Source organism: Rhinolophus sinicus, chromosome 1, assembly GCF_057876585.1.
Source record: "Rhinolophus sinicus isolate RSI-liver-muscle chromosome 1, RSI-T2T, whole genome shotgun sequence".
Classification (NCBI taxonomy): Eukaryota; Metazoa; Chordata; class Mammalia; order Chiroptera; family Rhinolophidae; genus Rhinolophus; species Rhinolophus sinicus.
In genome coordinates this window covers 202,282,109-202,308,002 of record NC_142501.1, presented here as the reverse complement: position 1 = coordinate 202,308,002, position 25,894 = coordinate 202,282,109, and the positions used below count along the sequence as shown (strand labels likewise).

The window sequence follows — 25,894 nt, the reverse complement described above, 5'->3', positions numbered from 1 at the left end:
GACAAAATGACCAACCTCTTTTCTGCTAAGCAGGCTTTGAGGACTGAATAAGCCTACGCGAGACATGCTGTTGCCCAAATTTCTTGGTAGATAGGAAGCAATTAATCATCCATCTAATAGCGCTTCAAAAATTGCCTCTCTCTGATTAGCACAGTTTCCAAAGGGAACAAATCCCTTTGGGGTAATAATGAATTTGGGGACTGTGCAGTATAGTTTTCAATAATAAATAAAAGTAATAATAAGTCATTCAGCCAGTCTCCAGGCCAGAATGCTGCCCATAGTTATCTAAATGCAGCTTAAGGGGTATTTCAAAATTAGGCATCGATCTTCTCTAAATTTTCCAGATTGTAACCTCCAGGGTAAGGACATTTTCCATATTTACCCTTTAATCATTTGCTGGGTTGAGCTCCAAGTATTTCCTCCCAACATTGTATTATGGAAATGATTAAACTGAAGCACCTGTTTATTTCTGTCAAATATATGTCCTCTCATTTCAGAGGACATATAAATGGATGCTATAATAAGTGGCTGATTTCCTTTTACACTGTTACTAGTTTTTGGAAAAAGTTCATGTCAACTCCCATGGGCTATATAATATTTTCCTTATTCATCAATTTGCCAAAGTTAAGAAATAAGAATTTTAACAATGCCATAAGTTAAATCAGAATTGTTAAAAGAAAAATCTTGTTCATGACATTTGCATATTTTAGTGGAGGGAAATGTAAATCATATTTGTCACAAGATTCAATATTCTTTACTTCTGAGTTTGATGTCTTTGACATAATTTACATTAGTAAAACACTTTCAAGATTATTATTTTTATAACTAAGGATAATATAGACATAAATGGTTATTAATAAGTCCAGCTGTTATTCAAAGTTCAAGCCAATCCCCAACTTTATAGTGAAGTTGATGGAACAAGGCATTGGACTCATTTTTCTCCCCCTAAGGCATAGCAGTTTGTGGTTCTCTTGCCTTTGTAACCTTAATATCCTAATGGAAGGGGAATCTTCCATACTGTTTGGTTAGCCCATCCTGCAAACCTAACTGTTAATACCAGCTCCCCTTAAGTAGAGAGCTGAGGGTTGATTGATCAAAGCCAACCAAGACTCACAGTGCTTTGCAGAGAGGCTTCTGGCACCAGCAGTAAACGTAAAACTAAACTACTGTGCTGTGCTCTGTTCAGTCCTTGACTCTTTGGAAGCTCTGAGGCCATGGTCACGGGCTACTCCCTTTTCTTGAGCATCGTTTATTACAGAGTCTCTTAGAGAAGCTCAGAGACTAGAACAGAAATTTCAGGCACAGGAGTGGACAGCCACATGGAATTAAGAAAGGAAAGAGCCATAAAAAGAAAGAAGGAAGATGGAAAGGAAAGGAAAGGAAGGGAAGGGAAGGGAAGGGAAGGGAAGGGAAGGGAAGGGAAGGGAAGGGAAGGGAAGGGAAGGGAAGGGAAAAGAAGGAAAAGAAAGAAATAGTGGCATAAGTTAAAAGTTTTACTCTCTGATCTAAACCCCCAATAGTTTAGAATTTACCACCTGTATTGGTTTGCTAGTGCTACTATAACAAAGTGCCACAGACAGTGTGGCTGAAACAGCAGGAATGTAATTGTCTCACAGCTCTGGAGGTTAGAATTCTGAAATTAAGGTGTCAGCAGAGTCGGTTCCTTTGAGGACTGTGAGGGAAGCATCTGTTTCAGGTTCTCTACTTGGCCTGTAGATGCTCCCCTTAGTCCTCTCTCTCTTCATATCATCTTCCCTCTGTGCCAGATTTTCCCCTTTTTACAAGAACATCAGCCATATTGGATTAGGGCCCACCCAGCCTAATGATTTCATTTTAACTTGATTGTCTCTATAAAGAGGTATCTTTAAATAAGTTTACATTCTGAGGTACTGGAGGACTCCCACATATCTTTTATTCGGGAGGACACGATTCAACCCATAACACCACATCACTATATTTAAAACTCTTCATCTTTGCACCAAAAAACTTGGCCTTCTTTCAGTGTTCTCTACAGTGCTAAAAGGTACTTCCAAAAATAAATGCCAGAAACCTAGAAGCCCCAGACAGCTCCCTCTCTCAACAGCCCACCATCCAACCCATCACAAATTTCTATTTTGCTCCCTAAACATCTCTCAATGCCATGCGTATCTCCTCTACTGCCACCTGAGTGAGTGCAAGCTCAGTCACCTCTCATGTCCATTTGTATCTGCCTTTACTGGAGCCAGAACGTTCTTTTCAAAGTATAGATGTCGTCTGGCCATCCTCCCGCTTAACACCGTTCACTGGTACCCGTTGCTCATACAGTAAAGACATTCTATCACATGGCCCCTGCCCGCTTCTGTGGCCTCCTCTGGCACCATGCTCTCCTGGGCTCACTCCCAGTCCCTCAGACCTCATACTCTCCCTGTCACCTCGTGCAAGGAGCCCCTGCTGCTGCCCTTCATTGCCCCTCATCGTCACGTCCCAGTCTCACTTCTTGAGAAAAACCTCCCTCCCAGGCAGTCCCTCTCCTAGAGCATCATGGCAGTTTTCTGCTCGGCAGTCATCACACACGCAATGTATAGTTACTTGTGAAATTATTGGATCAGTATCTTTCTCCTCCTCTCCTGTATCAGCACCATGAGAAAAGGAATATCCTCTTTTGTTGTTTTGATTCACCATTATGATACTCCGAGCATTAACACGGGTCCTCATACATGGTTGGCACTAAAAATATATGGTGACGTTAAAGATCTGATTTGCTCTCAGAATCATTAGAAAAAATCATGGGGAGATCATTCCTTGGGTATCATGGAAGAGGTGTGTAGAACAGTTCTAGACTATTTCACTTAAGCGTGGTAATAAGAAATGTAAACAGAAAGGTAACGTAAGGTACCAGAAGTACAAATGGAGATAAAAGGAAAGGCCCCTTGTGTTTACAAAGGAAGGAACATTAAAATCAGGTGGGTTCACCGATCTGAAATGAAGCAGGAGGCAAGGCCACTCCTATTTCCCATAAGAACCATCAAGGGCATTGAGATTTCTGCCTCATTGCAATAATATTCACAATTTTGATACCTCAGGGGGGCTGGGAAAATGTTGGCACTTTGTTTTGACCATTGAATGCAATAATGTTGTTTTGTACAGCTGTGCATGAGGCTCTCCCGGTGCTAACTTGCCATCTGCATTATCTGTCTCTTTACAAGCACTTTTAAAAGACTTTTTAGGCACCCACAGTTGACCTTGCACAACTTCAATTCCACAACCTCATTTTACCGATGAGGAATTGGGGCCCAAAACAATAAAATAGTTCACTTTGTGCAAGCAGTCTACTATTTTATATCGAGTAAGTCGCAGAAGTCCACTCCAAGCAGTAACTCAGCAACCCAAATGTCATCTCACCCAATGAATCGTTTCTCCTTAGGATTTCTCACTTTATGCCCACTCACTCTTCACTCCAAACAGAGCTTTAACTCTAATGATTCAGCTTTTACTGCTCCACCTACAAGATGGCCATAAAAGTTATCACCCAAATCAGGGCATCTCTATGAGTACATGGGGACCCTATTTATAATTATGTTGGGACAACAGGTGTCAAGCAGGGCTGTCCTGAGCAAGCCAGGATGTATGGTCCCATTACCGCTACATCGACTCTTCAGACAAACCATCTTTTACAGGTGTTCAGTAAATAACGAATTATATCTCTCTCTCAAGAGTGTGCTTTGCAGAGTCAGACCCTTTTAGGGAAGTAGGCATCACTCTTGCCTTGCCCCCTCACAGCTCATACTAGGGTAACTGTAGATCTTGGCCATTTGCACTCCTTCCCTCTGCCATGCTTACCTGACAGACACAATCAGGAAAAAGTGACCCAACAAGTAGATTTCACTTTCTTACTAAAAAGACATCTCCACGTTGGATACGTGGTGCTTTTTCTTCACAAGTTATAGTGCATCATTCACTAACCTCTGTTAATTCTGAAGAGGTAACAATAGGCTCCCTAGTCTGCCATTCTTTATTTCTTCTAGAAAACACAGACTCCCGACACATATGCATACATACACATACACCTTTTTAGTTTTTCTTCAATAAAAAAGCTGAAAACTGGAAGCATAAGGACAACTAATTTACTCATCTGATCAAAAGTGAAAGCACAATGCCAGGCAACCATTGTGTGCCATGCTATTGCTTTGTCATTGGGGACTTTAAGGGTCCAGGGCAGAGAGCAAATAAATAAGGTTTCTTGGGATTTATTGGAGTGGATTGGAGTGAAAGCATGGAATCAAGGTTTATCTAAATCCCTATCTTTTGAGGAGTTCGTGGGCACTGAAATTTAACCTGTATTCAAACTCATTAGCCGTTACCACTCCAGTAGGCTGACTTATCTTTCCTGATGCCATGTTAAAAATATAAACATGTGTGTTCATTGCAGCATTATTTACAATAGCCAAAATATGGACACCCAGGAGGCAACCTGGGTGTCCATCAAAGGATGACTGGATAAAGAAGAGGTGGTACATATATACAATGGAATATTACTCAACCATAAAAAATAATGAAATCTTGCCATCTGCAACCACGTGGATGGACCTAGATGGTATTATGCAGAGTGGAGTGAGTCAGACAGAGTAAGAAAAATGCCATATGATTTCAATTATAAGTGGAATCTAAAGATAAATAAACAAACAAAACAGAAACAAACTCATAGATACAGAAGACATTTTGACGGTTGCCAGATGGGAGGGGGTTTTGGGGGATGGGTGAAAAAAGGGAAGGAATTAATAAGTACAAATTGGTAGTTATAAAATAGTCACAGGGATGTAAGGTAAAGCATAAGGACTATAGTCAATAATATTATAATAACTATGATGTCAGATGGGTACTAGATTAATCAAGGTGATCACCTCACAAGTTATATGAATGTCTAATCACTATGTTGTACACCTGAAACTAACATAATATCATATGACAACTGTAATTGAAAAAAAACACACACACACCTTATTTAAAACTATATAAAGACCCGCTCAGAGGATAATACATCACAAAATTAATTATGTGCAGTATAAAAAGAACATTCCCACCTTTTCTTTCTGTCACTGCACACTTCATAATCTCAGGAAGGGAGACAGCCATGATGATATTTCAGGCAGTCCTTGGACCATTAAAAAAGCAGTTCAGATGCCTTATCTTCTATTTTTTCCCCCTGATTTTCCCACTAACTCAAGACTTGCTCTGACTACACATATACCAAAAAAGAAAAAAGAAAGTAGAAGAAAAGGAAAATTGTATAATAATGTCCTCTCAATACTATGAGATTTGGGAGAAATTTTTCAATAGTGACTAAAAGCATATAAGTGCACTACTCTTAGTATATTTTGTTTCCATTCTTTCTGGAAAAACCAATGAAACTTTCAAATGTCCAGTTTTCCTTTACTGGTTGAGAAGTAGATATCAAGTTCTGCATTGTCTTTAAGGCTTGCTATGTTTCCCATCTTTTTTTTTTTTTTTAATTAAAATGTATTGGGGTGACAATTGTTAGTAAAGTTACATAGATTTCAGGTATACAATTCTGTAATACATCATCTATATATCACATTGTGTGTTCACCAGAGTCAGTTCTCTTTCCATCACCATATATTGGATCTCCTTTACCCTCATCTACCACCCTCCTCCCTTCTTACCCTCTGATAACCATCAAACTATTGTCTGTGTCTATGAGTTTTTGTTTCTTCATTTCTTTGTCTTGTTCTTTAATGTTTTCAGTTTTATATACCACATATCAGTGAAATCATATGGTTCTTGACTTTTTCTGTCTGACTTATTTCACTTCATATAATAATCTCAAGATCCATCCACATTATCACAAATGGTACCATTTCATCTTTTCTTACCGCCGAATAGTATTCCATTGTGTATATATACCACAACTTCTTTATCCATTCATCTATTGAGGGACATTTTGGTTGTTTCCATGTCTTGGCCACCGTAAATAAAGCTGCAGTGAACATTGGAGCACACGTGTCTTTATGAATAAACGTCAGATTTTTAGGGTAGCTACCCAGGAAAGGGATTGCTGGGTCATATGGTAATTCTATTCTTAATGGTTTGAGGAATCTCCACACTGCCTTCCATAGTGGCTGCACCAGTCTGCATTCCCATCAATAGTGTATGAGGGTTCCTTTTTCTCCACAGTCTCTCCAACACTTGTTACTATTTGTCATGTTGATCATAGCCATTCTAACTGGGGTGAGGTGATATCTCATTGTGGTGGTTTCCCATCTTATATTGAACTCCCAGGTTTCACCACTGACCACCGTGGGACACTATTTGAACTTTAAAAGCTGCCTTCCCCCCAATACAGCAGAATCCAATATAGTTAGACCAAATTAAAGAAATAGTCCAATGGGAACATTTATTTGTGGTGAAGGAAAATTTAAAGTTTGTTTGGAGGAAAGAGCATAGCTCTGTATTATTCATGATGAGCGACTAATTATTACATAAAAATTAAACCGAAAAATACCAAAGGCTAAAATGAAAACCAAGTTGAATATAGGTCAAGAAAATAGAGTTTTCGCCTTAGAAAGCATGAATCTTTGTTTCAATAACTCCTATTTCAGTATGTCTCCTCACCCTATTCTAGAAAGATATAAAGGCATACATGCCAGCATACAGCTCTCAATGGGATGCAGAGAATGCTTCTGTGATATTGTTAGTATTTTAATAGTCGGTGATATTTAAAGGTAGACAAGTCCTTTTTGAAGTAATCAACCAATCTTACCAGCGAGAAATGTGTAGCTATGTAATAGTCACAAAGAGCTAACCATGCACAACGTTAGCAATGGTTACGTTTTGCCTCTATGCTATTCTTATAAGATAGATTCCTTATAAGGTAAGAAATACTTGACATTGATGTAGCTCTTCAAGTTGGTGTGCTTACTTAGTCTTAAAACTGTGATTACAGATGTGGCAATCTGTTGAGCCAATAGTTTCTTAGAACCATCTCCTTTCTCTCTTCTTTCCACATCAAGTTTATAGAGACATACTCGGTAGACAGTAACGTGTGGACTTGCTTGCCTTCTTTTAGAGCTGAAGTTCTCTCTCCATGTTCTGACTCTGGCTCAGACTTTCTGTGCTGGTCCATTGGGAGCTGACTGAGGGCAGAGCCTATGACATCCATGTGTGTAGCTCCCCAGTCTAGCACAGAACATCACAGAGTAAACCCTTATGCACTGCTGTTTAGATTGGCTTAACTGGATTGGATTGGATCAGATCAAAGTGAATAAGAAATAAAACAGGTCCACCTTTCTTGCCATTTTTAAAACAATTTCTTATTTGAGTATAAAGTGAAAAATACATACCATGACCTTTATATCTTAAGTGGTCCTTCTCTGGCATCATTTTTTAACAAACTGCCTGGATATAGACTACTGTCAACAGCCTGGATCCAACCAAATAGATTTGATTAGAAAACTGAAAGTGATATTTCATCACGGTAGGCTGATAAATTATAACGAATAAATTCCATCAAGGTATATTACTTAAAGTAATACTAATTGAAAATGAAAAGCTTTAAATAAACCCGGTTTAAAAATAGCTCATTCTGTATATGTTAAAACCTTTTTGTATCACAGAGGTAGACCCAGAAAGCCTTCTTGTAGAAGAAATATGTGAGACTTTCAGTGCAATTCGTTTACTTTAGGATACAGAAAAAGAAACCAAGCTTATCATACACCAAATTGATGGAATACTTAGATGAGTATATTTATGTATTTGCATCATAGAAAAAGATCCTTGAAGTGTAAATAATATGCCACATTCGGTTGTTAAGTGACTACTTCTACCAATTAGCAAAGTCTTCCTAAAAGGACAGTCTTGTAACCAAGGGATGTGCTGCAAACTTCTGATATTTTGACCAATGTTGTTTAAAGCCACACACTTCAAATAAAAGTTCTAATATTAAGTTGGTGCAAAAGTAGTTGTGGTTTAAAAGGTTAAAAATAATTGCAAAAAGCGCAATTACTATTGCACCAGCCTAATAGTTTCTTGGAAAAGAACAGCCTTTAGATGTGTCACTGAAACAATTCAAAAGTAGTTTAGAAGTAAGATAGAAAATAACTTTTTATTTTATATTCTTCCAGTCCCCTTAATATTGCACACAATGATTGGGAAAGTCTTCTTACTGAAATTCAAACTTGGCCTAATATATCTAAAGAAGAAATATAACCATGTTATTTATATCTGAAGATATTTCCTAAGAGACAGTCAGACATGCAATTCAACAGAGTGTGTCTAGAAGCTGCATGGTTATGCTTTCAGCTCTCATTTATTGATAATAATTATTCTTTATGAGCTAGCTGATACTCAGAAAAAAGGTATATTTTCTCTAAATTGATTCCCCTTTTGCTTTTTTCTGTCTGTCTTCGTGGATATAGCTAAGGAGTATCCTCTTGAGCTGTTGCAATAAGTCATAAGAGGAAAAAATATTTTATTCTAGACTTATAAGACCTTGGAGACTATGAAGGTTTGAGGATTATTTTTTCAAACATAAAACAGAAGAAGCCAGACATAAAAGAGTACATACTGAATGATTGTACTTAAGTTAAGCTCAAAAACAGGCACAACTAATCCATCCTGCCAAGATAGTGGTTACTTACCCTTGGGGTCAGGCTTCTGGGAAGCTGGGAAATGGTCAGTTTCTGGAGGTGGATGCTGACTACACGAGTGGGTTTAGTTTGTGAATAATTCATTAGCTATTCATTTATCCTGTGGGTATATACTATACCTCACTAAAACGTCCAAAATAAAATAAACATAAAAATAGAAATGAAATGCATTCAGATTGCCTTTTCCTAATTCCAACAGTATATCCTAAAAGGCCTCATGCTAGTCAGGCCATATTGTCCCAAATCCTAAGGCTATTTAGCAACACAACCAGAATTTCCGATCTTCTGCTTCCCTGTCCTATGATTTTTTTTTTTTTTTTTGATTTTTTTTTATTAATTCACAAGCGGGGCCGACCTCTAAGGCCCACAACGCAGCCTATCACCCTCTCTGTGAACTAACACTGTTTTCCATGTTCACAGGTGAACTGTGCGAAGAGAAGCTGGACTTCTGCGCTCAAGACCTGAACCCCTGCCAGCACGACGCCAAGTGCATCCTGACACCAAAGGGATTCAAGTGAGTCAGGGGCAGCCTCGGAGCTCACGCGTGGGGGCGAGGCGACTTTCTCTAAGGAAGCTCTCTTCTCCACCCTCCTTTCAGGACCTACCTTCACACCTTTGCTCACGATTAAAGGCACAGATTCTAGTGTCAGTGGCATTTGTGTAAACATTCATATACACCGTGGAGTTTTTTCTTAGTACAGTAACAATCAGTAAAACCAAAGAGAGTGTTTCCTTTTGTTCCACCATGACTCTTCCTGGGAAGTCATGTATGAAATAAAGTAGGCTTTGACTGTATTTACCTAAATTTATTTGAAGGCCAAATAAATTTGTAATACCTACTAGGTGTTTTATTATCTGAATGTCAGTCTGTGGTAAAATAGGAAGGTTAATTTAATTTAACTGCAAATGTGTTAATCTGCAACAACAGTACTTTTAACTGTCCAAGGGGCGGAAGATAGAGTGACCATATGTCCCAGGTGGCCCCGGGACAGTCCACGCCTATGCCTGCTATCTGTGTAATTATTAATTACCTTCCCTTACACATGTCTTGTGTGGGATGGTAAAGCACACTGTCTCTCTAGATAGAGGGCTCCCTCAGGTGAACTCAGAACTTCAATATCATTTGTTAGGTCCTCCACAGGACTCTTCCTGAAATGTATTTGATAGCAAGTTAAATCACTCCTTTGCCACAATCCTGAAATATTTTAAGGGTCTCTTACTATCAACTACTCTTGTTAGAGATGGCAGTCCTTCAGAAAGCATCTTGTCCAAATTCTTCCTTTGAAACAGGAGGAAAGCACGGCCCACAGAGATCAGTGGCTGTCCAAAGATCTCAAGATTACTCATTGGCAGAGCTGAAGCCTGGCTATACTCTTTCCAGCTGGGTGATTTTTCTAGCACAGGTTACCTGTAAGAAGTTGTGTAGTTTATTAACATTACAGTTGGTTTGTTAAGGGAGGTAAGCTGGATTCTCAGGAATAACACGGTCAGTTCAGGAGTTGAGCTGTGCTTGCATCAGACGACTAACAAATATCATTTGTTCCTTCACATAACATTTATTGAGCAGCGGCCATGGGTCCATGGCAATACTGTCATCTTATGATTTTGTCATGCTTTGTAGCTACTCCCTTTCACATTAGCTTCTCAGTGAAATGACTCAAGCTTAATTGACATAGGATTCAGAGAATTAAAAATTACTGAGGTCAAGAACAGCTTTAGAAGAGGAGATGGGATTTGAGCTAGGACGCGAACATATTGAAACTTGTCAACACATCATCCAACATTCTAAATTGGATGGAAGGTGGGGTCAAGATTACCACACCTCCACTTCCTGGAAAGATCCATCTGAATAAAATATTTATTCTCAAGCTTTATTTCGAGAATTTTTTGGATGCAACTTGGTTTACCATCCATCATTTTCAAATATATAGATACAGTTGCAGCACTTGACGATTCCATTTGATGCCTTATTGAGAAAGAAAATATTTGATTGTACTTTTCATTCTATTTTAGTTTCAAATCCTGTGCAAAACCCGCAAGTCTTACTGATATCTTATACAAAATTCTGTATCGCATTTTGTTCCTCTAAATAGTGTACGTAAATTATTGGAACTCCTAATGGCTTTGATCTGCCCACAATTGAATTTGGCAAACTGAAAGTCTATCACTTACATAACATATATTATCATTTCTCAGATAAATTAGTCAGTAAAGAAGGTGGTTATCCACAACTGCTTGTGTGCTACACCGGTTTCACAGAATACTATATGTTGTAATTATAAAATAAAGTATTAGTAAGACTTAATGGAAATCATTAACAAATGAGGGAGCTTATGTTCAAAAACATGAATCCCTAGTTCAATATTTTCTATTACTGTCCATTAGATTTCACACTCTTAAAAGCACATCGTGCTGAATTATGGGTTAGGTGATTTGGGAAGCCATTGTTTTCAGCAGTAATTTGTAAGCTTGTTTTACAGTATGTATACAATTAAGCAGAAAACAGGTTAAGTCATTGTATATGCTGTTACGCCCGTATTATAAATAATTGCACAGTGTGGGAAAGGAAGTTGCAAAGAGAAAATGGACTTAAAAGCCAAAACCATATGAAGCTGCTAAAGAAAAATTCCTACAGACAAATGTTATTTGGACACATTGTGCTGTTACTTTAACTTCATTTTCTTATTACTAAGCCAAGAGAGCTGGTTTACTTCTCTTGTTTTATTCTATACCTCATAAATCTCCTAAATTGCTTTAAGATATTTTTAGACCACGATATGGCATAAGCAGTATTCTCAAGCATGCATCTTACTTAGTCAGCTCTTGGGCTTCTAAACAGTATATTTTATGGGCTTTCCTTTCTTCCTCACTCCTTGTCAGACAGTGGAGTAGAGGGAATATGATAGGTTTTATTGATAATACAAACTTTATGGAATTCCTAATTAAATATTTTCTTCCTGTTTTAAAATGAGGTTTGAGGAGCAAAAGAAAGGCAAAAAGTGTTGGTCATAACGTGACTCCAAGTTCTAATGGGATTGGAAACTGGTTATTTGTAGGGAAGCGAATATAAAATAGCTCTTAGGCAGCCACTGTGGTGATTGTATCGTTCTCTTATCTTTTACTTTGATTTGATTTCTTTCCTCAGATAAATAATTCAGAGCATTTCAAAGCATTTCTTCTTTCTTTTAAAGCCCAGCACTTTAGCAGCTCTGCTCACGTTAACATCCGTGGAAGCTCCCTTCCCGGTGCTCGTCCATCTTTTTGCAAGTGTCTGTGGCCACTTAGAATCCATTTAACTTCAGACTTGTTTGCTTTGCTTTGTTATGATTTATCTTGAAAACCACTGGCTCCGGGGCAAGCATGCTTATGCAGTGAGCTCATTTTATTTCTTAATTCATGCATGCAGAGCGGAAAGTCTGTGTGTTACACTCCCCTCCCCCTTATTTTAATTCATCAGCTCTCCAGTAATGCTTAAATCCCAATTTTGCATTTTCAGACAAAACCCCTGGTATTCAGTAATGTCCACATGCACTTGGGCATTTTTAATTATCCTCATTCACTTAAACCCTAATGGCTTTGAAATAGAAAAGTGGATAATTACTACAGACTAAACCATAAAGACTATTACAGGATTATAAAGACTTAATAGAATTATTTTTAAAATACCTACCATTTATTGATCATGCATTACATATCAAACACTATGATAATTATTTTACAGATAGTGTTCTATTTAGTCTTTTAACAAACCTATGAGATGGAAATTATTTTACTCTATATATGTTACACAGAAGGAAATGAACATTTAAATTAAGTAACTTAGTCAAGATGACATACACTTAAGGACGAAGCCAGGAAACCAACCCCGTTCTGTCTAAACTCAGATGCAGTCCAAATTCTGTAAAGCTAAACCATAGTGCCCTGTTTTTCTGTTTTTGTTTTTGTTTTTTTAAATCAGTGAACCCTTTCTTAAACCCAAAACAGAAATGCTCACAGCAGGCCAATGTGTAAAACGAATAAATCACAACAGGGGAATGTTGGGGGGGCAGAGGGAGAACAGAGGGAAGCTACCAGAAATAGCCCATGGCCATATCTGTAGGGTTTCCAGAGTCCTCTGTAGCTCCACAGAGCATAGCTCGAAAACCACCGCACTTTCCCTCAGGCGGCTATAGCATCCTGGGTCCTTGGTGGCATAGCTAGAGATTCCCATGGTCAGTGCTGGAGAATGACAGGTTTCAAAGAGAGCCCTGAGGAATTAATTATCTAACAGCATAATGTAGTGGTTAGCAATCCAGGCTGTCTTATCAGATTGTGTGGGTTCAGTTCCTGGCTATGGCGCTTATGAGCTCAGTGTCCTTGGGTAAGGTACTTAAACAACTTGTCCTTTAGTTTCCTCATCTGTAGAGTGGAGTCATCATATCACCAATGCCACAAAGCTATAGGAAGCATTCAGTGAATCCATATAAGCCAAGTGGTTCGGGCAGGGTCTGGCACGGAGGAAGTACTCAGAGAACGTCAGCTGTATATCAATCTCTGGCTCTTCCCCACCAGTGCAGCTGAGACCCTTCTGCCCCCCACACCACCAGCATGAACAGGATGGAAAGCTGTCCAAGAGATTGACCCCAGGATTCTGTATCGGTTCCCCTGCCCCAGTCCATTAGGGCACCCCTTTCTACCACAATGATTATCTGCATTCATTATGAATTAGGGCATCCAATGTTAACATGTGTTTCATAAAAACACATTTTATTCCAATGAATCCATTCTCTATTAGAACGTCTTAAAAATGTCATTTATTTTAAAAATATGCTTAATATTCTTAGTAAATTTAACAACATAGCACTTGCATCATGTCAGCTGCTCAAATGAATTAGAGCTGAAAGTAGAGGAATATCAGCAAGTAAAGTGGGGAAAGAAAGGAGGGAGGGAGTGAGGAAGGAATGGAGGAAGGGAAGAGGAACGTAGGAGAGCAAGATAGAAGGAAGGATGAGAGTGAGGGAGGTGCCCTGGTGCAATGATTCTGTTCTTATTTGGATCTCATTCGAGAGAGAAAGCACCATTCTCCTGGTAGATCACAGTGAGAAACCATGGAATGCTTTCCAGATCAGTACTGCTTTCTAGACATCTATTAATTTGGGGGCTCTCTGAGCCTGTTCTAAATAAGTTCTTGTTTTTAAAGATCGTGCTATTTTTTGTAGAGGAAATGCAACTATCTTACTTATTTTGGCTCCGTTGGGTTTGAAACCATTTCCGTGCTTGTCCAACAGATGTGACTGCACCCCAGGATATATAGGCGAGCACTGCGACATTGATTTCGACGACTGCCAAGATAACAAGTGTAAAAACGGAGCCCACTGCACCGATGCAGTGAATGGCTACACATGCGTCTGCCCTGACGGTTACAGGTAAAAGAAGAAATACACCGTCTGTGTGTAGAGTTAGATCTCACCGGCCGCAATTCACATCAGCGATTGAGTAAAATCTCATCAACATATTATTTCTACTTTTTCCTTAGTGGCTTGTTCTGTGAATTTTCTCCACCCATGGTCCTCCCTCGTACCAGTCCCTGTGATAATTTTGATTGTCAGAATGGAGCCCAGTGTATCATCAGGATAAATGAGCCAGTGTGCCAGTGTTTGCCTGGCTACCAGGGAGAGAAGTGTGAAAAACTGGTCAGTGTGAATTTTGTAAACAAGGAGTCTTATCTTCAAATTCCTTCGGCCAAGGTTCGGCCTCAAACGAACATCAGTCTTCAGGTAAGATCCCCCGCCCCAGCAAGAGCTGATTTCCTCTTAAGCCAAATTCAGCTTCAACACATAAACATCCATGGTAATTAATGAGTGATATTATTTCTTAAATAGTTACCGGCTACATAACACAATAACAAAAATCGTTCCTTGTGCGAAAAGCTTAATCTTCTTGCCAACATTTGTATTTTTCAGAATCAAATGAGAATCAGGTATTTTTGTTCATTACTTGATTGTTTGAAACACACACACACACACACAGCAACAAAATATATCTCTGGTTTATGCTTAGGTAAAGGCATTTCATTCGTTTATTTGTATGGTTCTGCAGCTTAGACTCTGCAGGGGGAAGGGTTTTCTTAGGAAATCTGCATTTGAGAAGAGTGCAGGTGAGACAGAACACACTTTGGCAAAATATTCAGCAAGTGTAGTTTAACCGTTCAACCTGAACCTTTAAGAAGTGACACGAAATTAACAAACGCATTTATTGTAAATCTTGCCACCAAATCATCGTGTACCTTTGAGCCAATGATCCAGATCCCTGCAGACAAGGTTAGACAAGATCAGACATAATAAATTTAGGGTACATGGAGCAAATTAGGGCTGAATGTTTGTTTTATCTGGTAAGCAAAATATTTTAATGTTTCAAATTCAAGTGGCTTTAGCCTATTTCCTGTAGACCCCACTCCTTATTGGGTTTACACTGGCACTCCTTTGAGGGGTAGGGGGTTCTTTCAGAATCAGGAGGAACGGAACTCTGGAAGCAGATGCCTTCTTTAAAAAGCCTGTCTCCCTACCTTCCAGCATTTGCCACAGCGGGTGGTTCTGAGAAGTACCCAGTGGTGTCCAGGCTTGAGTCCTAACATTTACAGAACTTGCCCTTCAAAAGCCGCCAAGAGCCAGCAGACAGGATAAAAACAGAGATTTCCTTGTTTGTTTTTCATGCTATAACTATAAAGAATTTGCTTTTTAATATGAAATATGGAAATCAGTCTTACTCAATGCAGTCACATTTCACATATGCCATAAATAAAGCCCATTACAGAAGAAAGAAAAAAAAAAAAGGCAGGTAAGTGAAAATCTCCAGAAAAGAGTTCTCTAATCATAGCCAATGGTATTGACTTAAGTATGTATTGTTCTTTTTAACAGATTAGAAACCTGATCATTTTATTTCTGATTAGTTTCTATCATTCTCTGCTGAGAAGTTATAGTTGGAAATCTAAGGGGAAAAGCTTGATTTACTTTAAATATTGTGAACTCTAATGACATGGAAAATATCGTTCCACTTTAATTTCCTGAAGTATAACTTATGTACGTAAATTCCTTATTTTCGTATGTTTCCTAGGACATGCATCTTTAAGCTTTATCATTGCCAATATCTACAGAGAGAATAAAAATATGTTTTTGAATATGTAAAAACAAAAACCTTTTTAAAGTTCTTTATAAATTTATTTGCAACAAACTGATATAGAATAGGTCATCTTTCAAGTCATCTTTTCAACATACATTAGTATTTTCTCATAGCCACAGGAAAACATAAACTACAGGAAACACTCTTCACGAAGCAGCCTCGTTTCTTTTTGAGGACGTAGGTTCGGGTGACGGTACGTCTCACTAATGCCAAGGGTGCTTCCTCCTAGATCGCCACAGATGAGGACAGTGGACTCCTCCTGTATAAGGGTGACAAGGATCACCTCGCTGTGGAGCTGTACCGGGGACGCGTTCGTGCCAGCTACGACACCGGCTCCCACCCGGCTTCCGCCATTTACAGGTGAAGACCTCTCAGTTACTGGGAAAGGTGAAAAGGATTGTTTCAGGAAGAGCTGCTTCTCCTCTTTTGTTCTGCAGTGGGGAGGGGAGGGTATAAGTTGGCTACCGCAGACTCTACGATCCGTGTGTTAGAGGCGGGGCCAGAACAGATGGCACCCTTCAGGTGGATCATTGGAGGACAGATTTATAAGAGGACTGCAGGTTTCCCCCCTATCGAACATGAGCATTCCTAGGAAACCTCTCGTAAGCCGAAATGGCAGAAAGCAAAGAAGCAGTTACCTTAGGGCACGTCACCTTGCTAACAGATGCACAGAAGCAATTGAGATAAAGCCCAGATGCTCACAGACAGTTTTCAAAGCTAAGGCGGTTGGGTGCTGAGATGCTGAGGGTAGTTCCCAGGGAAGCAGCCTGGCGAGGCCACTCTCCCTGCTCTGGTGCACGCTACCTCTCTAGCAGGTCGCTGCAAATCAAACGCTGGGCGCTAGTTTCACATTTCTACGTTTTTCAGAAAAGTGAACCTCCTTTGGTTAGGATTTCCTTTGGTTAGGGAAAACAGGTGCTAATGTAGGTCTTTCATAAAAGCAAACTTTTGAAAAGCAGGGGGATACCTGAATTTACAAAGATTGGTAGGGATAGCCTATTGACCTAGGGCTAGAAAAGAGGGATGCTGCTCTGAGCCATTTGCTTGAAGGAGTGAAAGGAGGCATCAGTTATGGAAACCCAGGCTGAGAAAAGGAATTGTGGAGAGGAGACTGTATGACAGGAGCTGTGACCTTCAGTGGAGGGAGGCCGTCAGCCCTCAGGCAAAGAACTGGGTTTTCAGGTTTTTTTGTTTGTTTGTTTGTGTTATTAGTTTCAGGTGTACAAAACAATGTAATAGTTAGAAGCTGAAGCTGAAGGAACCGGGTTTTAAATACCCAGACCTCGCTCTCTTCCTCCCAACAATCTCCCACCTGTGCTTCTCTTTGGCCAAATCCGATGCCAGGAAACAATGCTAGCCTCCCAGGGCTCAGAGCAGGAGGTTAGGTCTAGAGAAGCAGCTGCAAGACAAACTCAACAGTGAGTAATTTGAAGTTACTATTCATGCATCCCATGTTTATTGAGCACGTACTATGTGCCAGACACTCTTCTAAACTTTCAGGAACAGAACCTGATAATCTTACTCATTTTGGAAGTTTTTGAATAATATAATGATGTTGATGATATACTGGAGATATGAAAGGGATGGTACTGTTGGGGCATAAACTTTGCTGGGAGTGTGCTTTGTGCATAAGACTAACCTTTGGGGGCCCTCCATTGGGTCTCAACACCAACTCTACCATCCTGCAAAAATGTTACCTGGCTCACATCTTCACATGTAGCAATAGAGCAGGATCACAAATTTTAGAACCAGGTCATAAAGTCACATGCAGTCAAGTTTTCCAGGCAGGGAACTTAACTTACGCAGACCAACTGAAAGAAAATAGTGGGTTCTCATTCAGTTTCTCTAGAAAAGCTCTAACTTTTCAGAGAGGTATTCCTCAGTTACAAATAGCCTTGCTGTTGGCAACACACCGTGTTTCCCCAAAAATAAGACCTAACCAGAAAATAAGCCGTAGCATGATTTTTCAGGATGACATCCCCTGAATGTAAGCCCTCATGTGTCTTTTGGAGCAAACCTTAATATAAGACCCGATCTATTTTGGGGGAAACACGGTAGTAGGAGTGGCTGTGCCTGGAGTAAATCAACAGCAAATCTTTGTCCAAACAGGACTAAGTTACATCTACTCAGCTCTCCCTGAATGCTGCCATGTGAAAATGCTGGTTTGACAGAACAGGACTCCAGATTTTTTAAGCAAAGGCAGAAATCTGAATTTCTTTAAAATATGAGATATTCCCTCCTTTAAATATTGATTCACATTATATAAAAATACCATATGTGGTGAACAAAATGCCTCTATAGGCCAAACAAGCTTGGCAACAAATCTGTCGGCATTGACTGGGACATAAAATGGAGATATTATTGACATTATTCTTATATACATATATATCAATGAGTTTCAAAGCCTTCACGTCCTATTTGATCCTTCATAGCAGTTCCAGGAAAGTCGATGCCAATTGTAGCCATGAATGGAATTCAATAAATCCTTTTGGTGGAGAGCTAACCCACTTGGGAATATTTACAGCATGAAAACAAACGCATAATTATTGGTTTCCAGGTGGAGTACAATCGTTATTTCATCTCAAAATGCCGATGAATCCGTGCCAACATTTTAGATACTGCCAGGCCTTAAATTATATAGCCTCAATTTGACTCAGCTCATAAAAAGATTTCAGAATATTGATTTTATGGTTCATTTTTCTTTTTGATTTTTTTTGTTTTGTTTTATTTCATGCAATGAAACAGCAGAGAACTCTCAGAAACCATAGTAAAGCTTTATGTGAACATTAAAGCGAATGTTCACATAAAATATACTTAAAATATTTCTATATAAGTTATAGAAATCCAAGTGATTGTATCCAAATGAGGACTTACTATAAAGAGCTTATTTTGGGTTTATGTTCATTACCATTTTTTGCCTAACAAACATAGAGCATATCTTGTGACATTTACGAAAAGGAATAATATCACATCGCACACTTTTCATGATGAACCAGAAGGCTACTTCTGGTGCTAGTTTCTGCTTGCAGGTCATCTAATGGAGGCATCTCTTTTGAGGTCCAGGGAAAACATAGCTTTCATTTAATTCTTACTCTTTATTTAATGGTACAACAATCAGGAGAAGTTACTACATTATCTTTAAGTACAAGAAAGAAGCAATACTTTTCTAACTTCAGATAGAGAGATGATAGATTAATTGATTAATTGATCAATTAATATGTGTCACTATATAAATATAGAACACATTAATATTCCAACTTGGGATAGAAAAATGCGTTGGTAAAATACAGAGAGCAATTAAATTATTTCAATACATAGGAGAATCTAGCATTGGACACGTAATAATCACAGTAGGTAAGATGTGTGTTTAGATCTAGGCTTGGTCAATTACTAGTATATAAACTTAGAGAAGGTGCTTAATCGTTCTCTGCCTCAGAATCCATATCTGTAAATAATAATACAGAACCTACCCCATAAGGTCTGAGTATTAAATTCTAAACTCAGCTCTGTCCTCACGCCTCTCTCAGTTGTCTCCCTTCTCATCTACCTTTTAACAATACAGGAAAATATTTCTGGTATATCTGTAGTATAGCAGAGGAGTGGAAAGTGTACCCTCTATCCTAAAATTTAGCATTAAAAGTACAGATTGTCTACAGTTTCTATGGAGGGCAATTTGAAACTATCTGTCAACATTGCAAATACATTGACTCTCTGACCTAGGAAATCCCACTTCTGGGACTTGATCCTACAGATATACCTGAAGACATAGAAATGACATGTGCACAAAGTAATTCACTGCGACATTGGTTGTAAAAACAAAAGTTAGGAAACAACCCAAGTTTCTAGCTAAATAAGCTGTGCTACATCCACCCAGTGGAATGGACTGTTAAAAACAAGGTAAGGAAGGGAGGGAAGGAGGTGATGTGAAGGTTCTGTATGTATGACATGGAAAGATTTCCAAGGTATATTGCTCGGTTCAAAAGAAAAAACTGGTAACGCAGAGCAGTGTCAAAGGTGCGTAAATAAATGTATGTATTTTTATTTCCATAAAGACAAACTAGGGATACAGAGGAAAGAATGAGGTGGAAACAAGACTACTATATGAATACCATCTTATATGTTTTGAGTTTTGAGCCATTTGGATGTCTTTATCACTCAAACAAAAATTGAAGTAATAAAAAAGCTCAGGTACTCCAAAGCCCATCTGCTTTGATTCAAGTCCCAGCTCTGCTCTCTATTAACTGTGTGTCTTTAGCTAATTGAGCAAGTTCTCTGGGCCTCACTTGGTAAATGGGTTAATAAATCAGAGTTCCATCTTTGTGGGACTGTGGTAAGAATTTTACAATTTGATACATGTAAAATATTTGGAACAATACATGCCAATAAGTAAACAACGGTAGCTATTGGGATTATATATTCAGAATTCCAAAACTGAGTTCATTTTCTTTGTTTCACCCAATGTGTGTCCCTGTTACGTTCCTCAGTTCATTGAGAGGCATCACCATCTTCTTGGGAATCATAGACCCCTATGATGGGAGTTGCTCTTAACCTTTTTCTTTCCTTCACATTCAACTTGAAATTTGTCCCATGCCTTGACTCTGCTCCTCCTAATTTTCTGGCATTTATCAAATCCTTTGGACCTTGCTCAGGCCTTACTTACTAGAATGTGAACTCTGACAAAAGATATCCCTTCTCTATCATTATAGCAAAATCCGTCAATAAAACTGCTACCATCAACTTTCCCATAAGTTGTTTAATAAACATTTTGTTTATTAAACAAATTTTCAAATCTTGATGTGTGTCCACTTTACATGTCATTATTTATTTTTAATTAAACTTTATTGGGGTGACAATTGTTAGAAAAGTTGCATAGATTTCAGGTGTACAATTCTGTATTACATCATCTATAAATCACATTGTGTGTTCACCACCCAGAGTCAGTTCTCCTTCCATCACCATATATTTGATCCCCTTTACCCTCATCTACCACACCCCTGCCCCCTTACCCTTTTGTTAAAAATACACTACACTAATGTTTTAAAAGGAAGTAGTTTTACTTATTCTTAAATAAGTAAAGACTTTGTTCAGTTTAATTCAGTTTAACTGCATGATTTTATGTTCTATATGATTGACTTTGGTAAACTTTGTTTTCCAAATTATGCATTATCTAATGTGCTATTGGAATATCACATACAGGAATAATTTAGTATGTCAGGTGCATCTTTTCAGTTGTCTGGTTAGTTTTCAACATTGATGGAAGTGGATTTAACTTTAGTAAAATTAAATCTGGTAAAATTAGGGGAAAATAATCACACAAATTAAGTTATTGTTTCCTTAGGATATTTTTTGGTTTAAAAAGTTTCACTTTAGATGTCAATTATTGTCTCAAATGGATCTATATGGGACACATTATCTCCCCGAATTATGTCTAGAGGGAGTAGTTAACATAGCTTTTAAGCGTGTTTAAGAAAACCCAAGATGTAGTCATGATTCCCTTTTCAGTAGAACTAAAGTGGCATGCCCATTTTCTCCTTTTGTTTTTCACACCTGAAAGGACATTGTGATTTCTTGTAGACACGCTTCCTGATAGCGGGGCCAGACACCCAGGCAGTGGGGTGGAGCGTTGTCTCCAAATAGCGTGCATCACAGTGGCCTGAATGGTCTGTTAGAACGCCGACTACTGGGCTCCACCTCTAGCTTCTGGGATTCAGATCTCAGCTGAGCCCCCACATTTTCATGTCTGCACATTCCAAGGTGACACTCTGGTCCAGGGAACACAATTTCAGAACCACTTTTATAAAAGGACTATATCTGACCTGTGCTCGGAGAGCCCTTGGTAGGCATCTCTTCTCATATCCAAGTTCCCTGACAGCCTACTGATGTTGGCCTTGAAACCAGCCCTGTCGGGAGTATTTCCACCCCAGAAATCACTAAAATCCCAGGCTCTTTATCTATCTCAGAGAGGCAGTTGTTGAACATCTGCCAGCACCCTGCTGTGTAGGGGTCTAATCAGCAGACACTGCTGACACCAGCTACCTAACAAGTGAATGAACGTAGAGTATCATACATGTACCTAATCGTTACAGAGCTTAGAGAATAGCGTAAACAGGGATTGCGCAAAAGTGGGATGAATGAATGAATGAATGCATGAATGAATGACAGCCCAAACTTAAAGCTAACATCAGCAGTAATCCCTCACACAGGAATGGAGTAAGACTTTTTTTTTCTCAAGCAGGCTGATAACTGATTGTCCTTCAAAGTGACTTTCTTTTCATCTAGAGAGTAATTAGAAACTTTTTAAAGAAATATTCATAAAAATGGTAGAGTTCTTTCTTTAGATTCAAATTAATGAAAATTTTCAAACTAGACAGCTTCTTTGGAAACATAGTCAATTACTATTAAAAAATTAGGACATCTTGGGGTGGCCGGTTAGCTCTGTTGGTTGGAGCATGGTGCTAGTAGCATCGAGGTTGCCAGTTCGATCCCTTCATAGGCCATTGTGAGCTGTACCCTCCTTAAAAAAAAAAAAAAAAAAAAAGTATAAAAATAAAACCTAGGAGATCGGATGAACATCTTACAAATGTACAGCACTGTACCATGCTTTACAGTTTCAGTATTTAGGGGACCTCTGTACCTTCAGGGGACTTTCTTGTGCTGATTGTAAGGCTTGCTTCACTACTGAGCATCTGGGTAAATCATCTTACAGGCTTAGATTTAATAATAATAATAATAATAATAATAATAGAATTGGGTCTCACTGGAGAAACAGACAATAGACAGAATCTATATGGCCTTCTCATTTCCAAGATAAACACTCAGCTGTTCTTGATATGTACGGGAAGGCACCACTATTTACCAGCTTTATAATCCTGAGCAATTCACTTCCTCTCTTTGTGCTTACCTTTCTTCATCTGAGCCATTGAAATTCTGTTTTTCGCATGTGTCTGGGAGAATTGGCAGTAAGGAATGTAAAGCGCTTAGTACAGTGCTAGGCACAGAGGAGCTCACAGTGATTGGTAGTGACAGTAGATAAGTGATACTCTTCACACTCAGATATCCGACACTGAAGGATAAATACCCACGTGCAAATGTTGTCATCTTACTGTACGTTCAAATGTGGAAGGCCCTTTCTATTATAGTGCATTTTTATTTAAATTAGATAATTGGCTTCTGAAGTACTGATTAAAATGTAACTTTACTCGATAAGCTAACTACTTTATAAAATGCCCTTGTGAAAACTCTTATGCAGATAAATACCTTTAATCCCATTTGGCCTCCCCGTTTCATGGAATTTTTTTTTTTTTTTTTTACCCATCCCACTCAACAGTTGAAGTATCTTCTGACCAGAGATATCAAAATGAGATGACCAGTTGAATTTGTCTGGTTCTAGATTCCTATTCCATCATGCAGAATACACCAACAGATACTTTAAAATGTTAAGGCAAAAAGCTGGAGCTTATACAAGCAAAATGAACTATTGATCTTTATTACATTACTGAAATACCTGAAGATTGGTGGTTGAGACAGAAATATAAAAATGTCATTGTGAATGTGACACTTCAAATAAGAAAATCCAAGACAAGTTAGAGCCCTTCTTCTAGGCCCCAAGTTTTTAAAGTCTTTTTCTGTAGCAAACCACAAGACATAGTTGAGTAACTGCTTTGTTTTCGTACATCCATTTAGAAATTCAAGAAAATAAAGTCTCAGGTAATAGATGAGAGCAGTAACATTAAATTACATAATAGTGGTAATAAATGCAATTTATGTTTCCAGTGGAAAGGCTCAATGTTAAGTGGTTCACTTGTGACTTTTGTGAGTCATCAAATATATGGATATTTCACCCTAGGGAGCGGTGAAAGCGAGTTTATCAATACTTGTCAGAACCCAAAAGGATGTTATGTCTTTCAAGTTGATTGGTAGGAGATGACTGTGATTGACTGTAAAATCGATGATGGCTCAGTTTTATCATGTAACAACTGGTGTGTTAGCCCCTGCTTGTATTTTTAAAAGGGTGTGTAGACAAAGCATTCCCCAGTTTATCTCATGCTTTACAAGACGGCATAAAACACCAATTTAGAATACTCTTATCTCTCACATAATCTCTTCAGGCCCCATACACACAATATCATTTTAAAAAAACAAAGAACCTAAAAACATTAATTTCACAATACTTACCTGTTAAAAGGCCAGGATGAGGCCTCACTTAATTCTAGGGAAATATAAATGGAATGAAGCCCAGTGGTAACTCTGGCCAAATCCCGGAATGATCAGATTCGACACTAACAGCTTTTGGGCAGAGACAAACCTAGTCAGTCTGGATGTCACTTATAATTGGGAAAATAGAACCCAAATCCAAGTTGCCTATCTGTGTACTCCAGATGAATTCTCATAACCTTCAAACTCACATGATGCTACATATTTTTTTTTTTACAATTCCTTAATTTTCAGTAAATATATCTATCAAGTTGTGCCACCATCATATAAGGTTATTTTCTGTAGAACTGTATTCCTGGGCTATTTAGGAGAGAAATCACTTATTAAAGGCTGATTAGCGATGAGAACACATGTTGATTGTATAGTACTAGGTACTCCTCAGGTGTTTCATTGTAAAAACAATGCATAATAATTAAAAGCACGTACTCTACAACCCGTCAGCCTGGCTTCAAAGCTGTTTAGACACTGGCTCTGCCACCTTGACTACCCTACTGCCCAATCCTTAGGGTTGTTATGGGTCTTTAAATGAGTTATTAATAATAATACATGTAAAATTCTTAGAACAGGACCTGACTCATATAGTATGTGCCATGTAATTCTTTGGTCATATCATTCACATTTCCCTGATGAGGAAAATAAGGCAGAGAAAAACTACCTGAAATCACTAATCTAATGTCACAACATCTAATGAGACCTAAACTAGCTGAACAAGATTTATCTCCCAGTATTATACTTCAGGATATGGCCACTGAAAAAGAAAATCTACATTTTTAAATAAAATGCATCCTTTAGATGTCCTGCCTGAAGAATTCTTGAAGCCTCTTGACTATTCTGTAACTGAAATCCAGTTAGTATTACACAAAAAAACACAAAAACTAATAGCTGTATGTCATTCTTTGTACATCTCCCTTATAGTCTAATTATTTAACATGTATTTGTTGAGCATCTACTATTTACCAAACACTCTACTGGATACATTAAGGAGCAGGGAAATAAGTGCTACACGGCTCCTACTTTAAAGAATCTTACTAAGTGTACCACATCAAATACCATCAGCAATGATGACGTGCCTGGATTGATTGTCTAAGACCGGCGTGAGACCAAGAACGCATTCCCCAGTACATAAGTGTTTTTTCTTTGCAATTATAAAGGAAAAGGGGGCCTTTATTAATGTTTATGACTCATAGAACATTCCTATAAAACCAGTTAGTTGTTTATGATCACAAAGGAAAAGCAATTGACCACTACCTTCTTCATGTATATCTTTAATTGAACATTTTACGTAAAACTTTTAGTAATTTAAACGAGATATGCCCCCAAAGAAGTTATTATAGTTCTGCCAGTCATTAGTATTATCTTACAATAATTAAAAATAAAACTGGACAAATTTCTTCCCGAAAAAGATTCTGAAATAGTACTGGATTATTTATGTGGTGGTGGTGGTGGTGGTGGTGGTGGTGGTGGTGGTGGTGGTGGTGGTGGTGGTGGTGGTGGAGGTGGGGAGGTGACAATGGTGGTGATACTAATATCTAACTTTGCACTTTTCCATATGCTGGATGCTTTGCTCTGCATTTAAAAAACATCATTTCATATAGACCTCAAATTAACCATGAGAGGGATAACTATTTATTCGTATTTACTGAAGAGAAAACTGAAGTCTATTAGCAATTAAGTTACTTATCTGAAGTCAAACATTTAATAAATGCAAGACCAGGATTCAAATCCAAGCTCATCTGACACCAAAATCTGTATGCTTAACCAGTATTTGATATGACTATTCAACATGTCACCTTAGAAAACAGTCATATTTAAGGTCACTAACAGTTACTATGCAACTTAGAGAGTGATTTCCTTGTATATTGTCTTTCTGTTGATTTTAA

At 38.4% G+C, this 25,894-nt stretch overlaps 1 protein-coding gene across 3 annotated transcripts in view; it reads left to right on the top strand.

The window, feature by feature from the left end:
- Positions 1–25,894, top strand: part of SLIT2 (slit guidance ligand 2) — a 331,024-nt gene that overhangs the window by 294,621 nt on the left and 10,509 nt on the right. For all 3 annotated transcript variants that reach the window (XM_074321782.2, XM_019743903.3, XM_019743900.3), the window contains 4 exons: positions 9,063–9,156; positions 13,910–14,047; positions 14,158–14,398; positions 16,030–16,160. In XM_074321782.2, the coding sequence (XP_074177883.1) occupies positions 9,063–9,156; positions 13,910–14,047; positions 14,158–14,398; positions 16,030–16,160 (604 nt within the window). The remainder of the gene's footprint in view (positions 1–9,062; positions 9,157–13,909; positions 14,048–14,157; positions 14,399–16,029; positions 16,161–25,894) is intronic.